Genomic DNA, 9,568 nt, shown 5'->3' with positions numbered 1-9,568 from the left:
GTGTATTTTTTGTCCTACAGGGTTTTTATTGTTACTAGGCAACGTTTTTAGTGAGGCAACAACTCATGCACCATTTCATCTTTGACTTGACACAAGGGGGAGTGTTAAAGGAAAATCATATTGTGTGCCTTCGTCAAAGCCACTAACAAATAGGAAATCAAGGAATCAGTGATTACCATCAATCAGCGCAATTACAGATCAATCAGCATTTAGTATCATTAATGTAATCGATATTTCCATTGTAATTCTATCTCTATATAAAGGAACTATGAAATGAAATGAAGAGACCAATTCCAATTGTCATTTTACTTTAACAAAGCATTTATTTTCGGATTTCACAAAGATACAAAAGAAAGCACCACAGTATTAATTTTCCATTTACTGTGGATACAACTCAAAAGCTAAACGTGGGGTCAAGAGAACTTCCAGTGGAGTTGCTCTTGGTATAGTGATCCCCAATCCTTCAGTCATATCCACTGCCTTATCCAATGGAGTTGCCAATTCAAACCCTTGAATCAACCTTGCCAGCGTCAAGTGTATAAGCTGAAACGCAAAAGTGATACCTGGGCAAACTCTTCTCCCAGACCCAAAAGGAATGAACTCAAAATGTTGACCTGAAGCGTCTACACCTGCTTGGCTTGTAAGAAATCTTTCTGGGGAAAACACTTCAGGGTCTGACCACACACTTGGGTTCCTATGAAGCTTCCACAGATTCACAAACAAAAGAGTGCCCTTCGGGATGTCAAAACCGCCGACTTTGCAGTCCTCCATTGCTTCATGTGGAACTGAGAGTGGAGCTGGTGGGTATAGACGCAATGTTTCTTTGACGGTGGCTTGGAGGTAAACCAGGTTTTTAATGTCAGTGTCTTCCACCCATCTGTGCCTGCCAACTGTTCGATCTAATTCCTCTTGGGCTACCTTCAAGATATGTCTGTTGTTTAATAGTAAAGAGACGGTCCATGTCAAGCTGATTGATGTGGATTCTGAACCGGCTAGGATGAGATTCTGCACATGAGAATTGTAACATATATATGAAAATCATGTTAGGCATATCGATTATGTTGTGGATCAGAAGATAACTTCTAAACCAATTAAGTTCATGCCTTGTAATTAAGCCTCTGTTTCCTCTGCCCCATTTGATAATATGTCACATATGCACCTAGAAAAGAAAATTAGGCATCCTAATGAATTGAACAGAATAATGGATTCTATGGTTGTCTTCGTTATTGCGACTTTTAATCCAGTGTCGTCCGTCAGAAATCTAAGGATTCGAGTGATTCACCGCTTTTCTTTACATTTAGATTTTTAATGAAAAGTTTTGGATTAGAAGTCAAGGTTAGCTGAGACAATGAAAGAATCAACCAGTAGTTCAGCAAGACAGAGATTTTGATCACTCAAGCAATTACCTTGCTATTGAATACATCTATAGTGATATGTGGTTAACTCATTTTTCTTTTCTGTGAAGTGCTTAAGACATAAGAAGTTAGTCCATATATATCTATCAATAGTCCTGAAATTATGGTACTATGTTCAGTTGTTCACTTTGATCCATTAGCAGTCCTTGGATTCTATACAAAGGTCTGTTTACACCTAATCTGCTACAAGGACTTCTGTTTGGTTCTAGCTATTTGCTTTCTTGGTACCAGAATTTCATGGGATATCATCACTAGGGAGTAGGGACTACTCTAAATAATTTCAAAGAACATACCAGTGCTGTTGCCTTGATAATAGTATCTCGGGTATGATCAAGCATAGAACTGTCCTCAATCTCAGAAAGCAGGACATTAATGAAGTCCTGCTGCTGGTTGCTTGAGTCACTCTTCTGCTTCTTTGTATGATGTTCTTCAACCCAACTTGTCATCAAAGAGTCTAATTGGCTCCCTATATTCTTCATAGTTTTCAATTGCCCCTTGAAATCCATCCACCTTGGAAACCCAATTACATCAGAAACAACTGGTTTGCCAGCAGCATACATAAAGTCCTTCATAAGCTTCCCAATCCTCTTTTGCTCTCCATCAAGTTCATCACTCTCTTTACCAAAGTACCTCTTCCCAGCAATAATTCTAGTGATCACGTTTAAGGTTAGGTGCTCAATCCATTCACTGATCACCACCTTGCTTTGACCATCACGTCCTTTGTTTTCCCAAACTGAATACAACCCTTTAACAAAAGCATCAACCTCAGAGACTTGTACATGTTTCAGAGTCTCTAGCCTACGATTAGAGAGCAACTCGATCACAACCAACTTTCTCATATCACGCCAATATGTGCCATAGGGTGAGAACCCGAATGCTGCATAATTGTAACCAAGGTACTCTCCCTGTGCAGAAATTGGTCTTGTGGCGAAAATCCTGTCGTTTGTGGTGAAACATTCCTTGACAGCTTCGTAGTTGTTGATCACCAGGGCACGCTTCTTGCCGAGCCATATGGTAAAGATTGGACCATACTTGTCAGCCATTGTTGCTAAGGTTCGAAACACTGGGTTTCGGCCACCTAGTTGATGGAGGTGACCTATAATTGGCAGGGCACCATAGGGTTCAGGGCACCATAGGGTTCTGGGCACATGAGGCTTCAGGAGAGAGAGTAATATGTTGAGAGGAGTTAGGGGGAATCAGATAGAAAGAGGTAGTTTGTAGGAGCAGAGGGAGTGAGAGAGCAAATGAACAGAAGAAGATGGTTGCTATTCTCCAAACAAAAATCTAAGCTTAATTGGGAGGAAGCTACGGAGGAGAAGGGATGGTGGGATACGGTGGGGAATTGAAACATGGTGCTTCTGCCACGATGGTGCTAGAAAAGATACCAAGAGTGTGAAGAAGAAAGGAAACTGACTTGAATTGAAAAGTACTGAACTAAGAAGAAGGATTCAGAGTGCTGCAATCGGTTTTAGACCCGTGGGTGTATGGAGAAATTTTGCTCCATACACCCAGGGAGAGTTTTAGAGTTCACAGGATCAAGAGCTGTTAGGCAGATTGCTCTGATACCATGTAGAAATTGAAATTGATTTCCCTTTTGATACTTAGCTATTACATTCTATGCATTATATAGTTGTGAGTATTGACCGTTACAAGAATCAATAAGATTACATTGACAACAGAATCAAAACTGAAGCATAATCTTAGGAAACCGATAAAGTGGCAGTAGACAAACTAGAGGAGATTCTGGGAGTGATTGAAGGAAGAGATTGATAATCTTTAACATGAGGCCCTTCATTTTGTGATTCTGAAATCTCACCCTCCATAGATACACATACAACGAAACCAAAATTAGAAGTCCTGTAATTGCTAGTTGATGAGAAAGATAATCCATGAGCTACAGTGATAATGGCGTTTAAAAGTTATCGACTTTCAATTCAATTTATGAATTCAATTTATGGAGTCGTGGTGTGTTAATGTTTTGAATCATACGCAAAGACAAATTATATTATTTTCTGGTTGGACTAACTAACAGCTCAAATTCAAATTATGTGTTTTTTTTTATACCAGAAAATTATGTGTTTGAATATTTGGCTTTGGATAATGTTTTTTAAATTTATCAAATTGATCTTAGATTACTTTGCTTGCACGCAAGGCCACCGAAAATAAAAATATATTTATTTATCCATTATTTTGATTAAAAGAGGTCAGCCCATTATATAGATTCAGTAAGCAGTACAAAAACGAAACACCCCTAAGGGGTCGATAGAAAGAATCGCTTCTCAGAGTACCCTAAGACTCCTATTCTAAAACAAGAACAAGAACCCTTTCAAAAAAAAAAGAACAAGAACCCAATACACCCCCAGTACACCCACCTTTTAGACAGTTCACGCACTTTTATTCCAAACAAAGACCAGTAATCCTCGAAGCAAGAGTAAAAAACCTTCAGAGATTATGATATTTGCGACCTAACAAAATTTAAATATTTTCCGGAAGAGAAGCAGCAGCCTCCTTTTCTATGCCTTCTTCCATGTCCATTACTTCAGCAATAAATTACGGGCCCAAAAGTGAGCGGGCCTAACCATTGCAGCCCACACGGAGCCAAAGAGCCCTAATGCAGCCCATGACACCAGAAAACAAAGTGCTCAGGGCACCCAGACCTCCAACCCGACTCCTCCAAGCTGAGCCACGCCATCGTCGGAGTGCACCATCTCCATCAGCTCGGAGCCACCACCAGCCCACGGAGAGCGCCGATCTTGTAACAGATCGAAGAACACGTGAGACCATACACCCCAAGACACGGCCGCCGCCATCACACCAGACCGGATCAAACCCAGCCACCCCACACCACTAGACGTCCTCAGACTCCGAGATTGGGAACCATTTCGTCCTCCACCGTCAGCGGCAACCACTAGAGAGCAAACTCGATCACCATCGCAACAGCTCCACCTTCCCCGTGGTAAGGAAGAAACATAACCAGGATCCCAAATTCGATTTTTCTCCCAAACACTCTCAACGGAGAAATTCCTCGTAGTGCCAAATTCCCTCAAACAGCCGAACTCCCAACCAATCTCCTCACTAGCACCGCCATGAAGTGTCGAATGGCAAGCCAATAAGAGTCGGATGTCACAACCCAGAGGTTGATAGAATGGAATCTCGACCTCGAGGAGGGTGACAAACAGGCTTCACAGGGAAAAGAAATCTCCTTGGATGCCAACGATCGCGACGAGCAAAACCCTAGAGATAGGGTTTGCCACTGCCAGAAGAGAGGGAGGAGAGCTCTCATATTTTTTTAGCAGTAATAGTCTTTGTAAATGGCAGTTAAATTTTTGTCCATGAATATGAATGTCTTTGTCAGTTTGTCCACTATTACACATGAATATTGACTTTGTAAAGTATCTTTTTTTTTTTTTTGTTGATGGAAGGATTTACATTCAAACAAGAACTACAATATTACAAGCAAAAGACTCAAAACGAGCCCAAATAAATAAAACCAACAAACAAAAACAAACAAGCCCTACAAGCTTCAACCACGGTGCAGATCTACTAGGAGAGAGATGACGTAGTGACGTCGCCGCCACCATCCAAACCCAATGGTAACACAGAAACGTCACCAGATTGGCCGGCGAAAACTTGGAGTCTAACCAAAACAATCCCGTGCAAGAACAGCATCACAAAACCCATTGAAAGATCTCCATAACCCAAATCTCTAAATCATACAAAACATCCTCCGATACAAACACAGGAACCAAAAAAAAAAGAAAAAAAGAAACTATCTGCAGAGGGATCAAAGGGACAGACAGCTAAAGACTGTGCAAACCCTTGTTGCACTATCGTATTCATCATATTTACGCGCGGTAACGGGAAAACCCTGTTTAAAGAGACAATCCAAACGACTCAAACGTCGGAGCTCTGAAGGACAAGCGAGCATTCGGTGAAGTGGAGTCTAATGGGTGAGGAGGATGTGCATCTTAACCATGAAGAATAAGATATTTGAGAAATTGAGGAATAGGAAAGAAAAAGAAAAGAGAGAATTGATGGAAAGGACATGAGAGGGAAGAGGGATGGTGGGGATGGGGAGGATGAAGAAAATAGAAGAACAGAGTGATGGTAGGAATGGGTATTCTGAAATTGAGAAGTTAGGAAGGGTTGGAAAAAGGGATCTGGGAAGGAAAGGAAAGCAAAGACATAAGGGAAATCATACCAGCCACTGCTGTGGCAGAGAGCTACCACGAGAAGGGTAGGGAAGAAGCCTCACGAAGAGGGAAAATATCTCCCCCTACTTTCAAGCCAAAGATCTAGATCAGAATGATCTAGATCTGGCAAGAAAAGGGGGGGGAGTAACAACCCATCCAGCATTTGGGCACTTTGTAAAATATCATTGAACAATGTGTTTTCAAAGTACGTTTGAAAATGATGTAGGAGAGAGACCGAGGCTCTCGCTTCTCTCTTCCTCTTCCTAACCTTCCGTAGTTTTCTACCCTTCCCGACCCGCTTTCGTGGTCGATATCTCTGTCCCAGCAGTGGCAGCTTGGTTTGTTTTTCCCTTTGATTTTCTTTCTTTATCCTATCACCCAAATCTTCCTCATCTATAGATATCAGATTACATATCCCTCCCTTTCTCCTAATTTTCAAATCTCAGATTCTTCACACAACAGGTGCACATCTCCCTTACCAATCAGTTTTTTAAACAAAAGTTCGCTGATTCTGTACTTTGAAATCGGTGTTATATCATATGTCTTACAATGGTACGTCAGCGATTCCACTGCCTTTTTCGATTCTTCTTTCTTTTTTATGTTTTCTTTGGTTACCATTCTGCCTGGTAATTTCTTGCCCGACGATCCGCTGATGGCGTTCGATTATGTGTAGTATGATTTTCAGATTTGTTGTTGCAGTCTAGATAGGATTTGGTCTGTTCAATGCTCTTGGTTGCAGTCCTCGTGCTATCTCTGTATCACGCAGTGGATCTGTTTCTGGCGGTGTCAGCCCAAGCTACTTCCTTCTCCGTTGGGTCTGCAATTGGGCTAAACCTCTAGTGGTGCTCCAGTGTCAAGATTAATTAGGTATACTCCAAATTTTTGATGACAAACAATATTGTAACGTCTCCGAGCCACTTGAAGTGTAGACATGTGGCTGTTTATGCACGTGTTGTTCTTTACTCCCTTGAAAGTTTTGCCACTTGGATGGATAATACTGGGTTGTTATCACTTGTTATGTTTATCTTCCATGTTTTGTTTTTGTTTTCCCCCACTGTGGGTTTTGTAATTATGTTTGTGTTTGTAAAGTTATGTTTATCTAATAAAAATTATTCTTCCACCGCAAAAAACAAAAAAAAATGTGCATCTGAAAATGACGTAAATGGAAGGATTAAATTGGGGTGTTTCTAAATATACCTAGCAAAACTCTTAGTGTACCAAAGATTTTATTTTTTATTTTTTAAAAGAGTTAGTGCGGTTGTTCTCAAGTTTTGATTAATGAAATTACTGAATACAAAGGGGGACATTGAACCTAAATCCCTAATTACAATAAGCATCGAGATAACGTCATGAAATGATATCTGAAGTCTCTACAAAATATATGTATTCTAACATGCACCAATTAGCAAAGAGTACTTAACTGGTTACTCCATTGTAATACCTCAGAAGTTCGTTATTAATTTCTGATGGTTTCCTGGAATTAATAAAGTGTTCGTTAGTAAGCTTTCGTGGTTCGAGGGTGGAGCAAAAGTGTTTCGGACAATTATTTGCTCAGAATGCTCCGATTCAAGGGTTGACTTTTTATTCGTTATAATTATGTGACTAATTCCTTCACTGAAATCGTAGAGCGCGTCAATACGAGTTCGTGGACATGTGGAACCCGAAAATCGGAGTTCGTATGAAGAAGTTATGGCATTCGGAAAAAATTTCTATTTTGGAATAAATAGAAAAATTTTAGAAAAATCATCAAAAAACTCTAGTTTCTAATTTTGGAAAGTCAACTCTCTCTCTCTCTCTCTCTCTCTCCCTCTCTCCCGAGCCGCACTTCGGGGACCAATTTTCGACCGGCGATTTCTCTTATGTCAGGCCACCATTCGACCCTCCACCGGTCCCATTCTCTTCGCCTATTTTCCCTCTTCATGTCTGCGGCGGTGTGGTAGCTCGTTTGAGTCGTGGAAGGGGCAACAAGGCCCGAAAGTGGTGGCGGCGTTGCAGTTTGAGCCACCATTGGAACTCCCAACTTCGGCCACCTCAGGCGACAACTCTTGGGGTCTTTTGTAGGCCAGAGGACGCAGATACTCCCCTCTAAGCGGCTTGCAACGATTCAAAGTGTGGAGAACAAATTTTGGAGTTGAAATTTCTAGGGTTTTCATCGGCCATCTTCCTTTCGAGGTAAATTCCAACCAAATGGCTTTGATTCAGATTTTGTGCTAGTTATGAATATTGTTGTACAAGTTGAGAGGAACATTTTGACATAGGTCTCGCCACCCAATTTGGGGGTCGCTGGCGGCGTAAACCCATGCTCAGCCACTACGGTATGTCCGACCGCGCTGGGCAGTTTCATGTTTCACGTATCCTTTGCTCGTCGATACGAGCATTTCGATATATGATATATAATTTTTGGAGATCGTATGAGCATGTTAGGGTTTTTAGCGTTTTCGATTCGATCCTTGAGGATTCTGCTGTTCGATCTACTTGTAGCTTTGTTATATCTATCTTAAAAGTATTTCGGAGACTTTGGATGGTATCGGATGAAGTTTCCCCTCGATTGACATTATTTTTAGGGTTCTAGTTCAAACGGGGGTTCGAACTTTAATCACTTTTTGATTCGTGTACTAAGTTGAGACGTATTTTACTTTGGTGATTGACGGAGCGTATTAGATATTTTATCTCGGCTGTAAGAGAAGACGCAGCAGGATTTAGAGGTGAGTAAATCTCACGTGATTCATTCATGAACAAGCTACTTTATTTATTCGGAAGTTATTGATAAATTGTGAAATTGTTTTCGGAAATGAATATTTGTTTTAAATTATATGAACTTGATCTACTACGGTTCATAGGTACGTAAAATGAGTTTTAATTATAAAAATAATTTTTCTCGAGTTTTGCGATTGTGAACTATAGTTGGTATTATTGGCATTCCTGAGTGGATGACTACGTGCATGTGTGTGTGTGTGTATATATATATATATATTTATGTGATATATATATATATATATATATATATCTTGATGTGTGACATTGTGAGAAATTTAATAATTGTTGATTTTATTGTGTTGAAGAGTATCTTGGGTTGAGTGTAACTTTTGAGTCTTCTGGACTTCTTAAATGTTTTTGGTCTAAAGACCTTTTATCACATTGGTGATTGAGGTAAGTATATTGGATGCCATAACCCTGGCCGGATGACGGGCTACGATTGAGGCAAGTATATCGGATACCATAATCTTGGCCGGGTGACGGGCTACGATTCAGTTAGAACTCTAATCTGTTTGCCATTGTATCTCATGGAGGTAACACATGGGGTTACTTGAGGCCCATGAGTACACGTTTTTAAAAGAGAGTTTTAGGTAGTTTCTTTCTTTTATTGTCCATTGAGGGACTTGGGTTCTTACTAAATTGTCGAGTTGATTTCGGATTGCTTTAATTTAATCTTGAGTTGAGAAATTATCAAGCATGCGGGTTTGAGTCATTTTATTTGAGTTTACTCATACGATTTTAAAAAGCTTACCGGGTTTGTTGTTTGCAACCCCGTGCACTATTCCATGGTGTATGGGTTATTCCTGCAGGTCAGAACCACCAGGGTTGAGATCGAGACGAGTAGTGCAGCAGTGCTAGGTTCATAACCTATTTTTGTTATCGTACTGCTGCTTTTAGTATGCTCCTAGTGAGCGTTATATTTTACATTGATGCTTTCATGTTTATGTAAACAATTGGGATGTAATATTTGACTCCAGAGATTGAGTTTGTATTAACATTTGTGGTTTTAGTTTATTTTCTTGCTTAGTTTGATTGAAAAAAAAAATTCTAAGCATTTGGGCGATTTGTTGAGTTATCGCGTTTCAAATTCGAATTTATTTATTTGAAATTTGGCGCGTGACATCCATTAACTTTTCTATAGTGATGATATAACGAAAAGATAACTCAACTACAATCAAGAAACATAATTACCACTATCACAGT

General features: G+C 40.1%; 1 protein-coding gene across 1 annotated transcript; it reads right to left on the bottom strand.

The window, feature by feature from the left end:
* Positions 1 to 279: 279 nt before the first annotated feature.
* Positions 280 to 3,321, bottom strand: LOC112169504 (cytochrome P450 CYP82D47). Its single transcript, XM_040507745.1, has 3 exons — positions 3,197 to 3,321; positions 1,709 to 2,555; positions 280 to 1,005 (listed from the first exon to the last, which is right to left on the bottom strand). The coding sequence occupies exons 1-3, from the start codon at positions 3,304 to 3,306 to the stop codon at positions 379 to 381; spliced, it is 1,584 nt and encodes a 527-aa protein (XP_040363679.1). The 5' UTR covers positions 3,307 to 3,321; the 3' UTR covers positions 280 to 378.
* Between the last annotated feature and the right edge of the window lie 6,247 nt (positions 3,322 to 9,568).

The sequence above is a fragment of the Rosa chinensis genome, chromosome 6 (genome assembly GCF_002994745.2).
Source record: "Rosa chinensis cultivar Old Blush chromosome 6, RchiOBHm-V2, whole genome shotgun sequence".
Lineage (NCBI taxonomy): Eukaryota > Viridiplantae > Streptophyta > Magnoliopsida > Rosales > Rosaceae > Rosa > Rosa chinensis.
This window is presented reverse-complemented; position numbering and strand designations above follow the sequence as displayed.

Excerpts from the sequence above, each read along its gene's own strand:
- LOC112169504 (XM_040507745.1), bottom strand. The coding sequence starts at position 3,306 with ATGGATTATCTTTCTCATCAACTAGCAATTACAGGACTTCTAATTTTG. Across the intron at positions 2,556-3,196 it reads CACAAAATGAAGGGCCTCAT|AACCCTATGGTGCCCTGAAC; the intron begins GTTAAAGATTAT and ends TCATGTGCCCAG. Across the intron at positions 1,006-1,708 it reads TTATCAAGGCAACAGCACTG|AATCTCATCCTAGCCGGTTC; the intron begins GTATGTTCTTTG and ends TCTCATGTGCAG.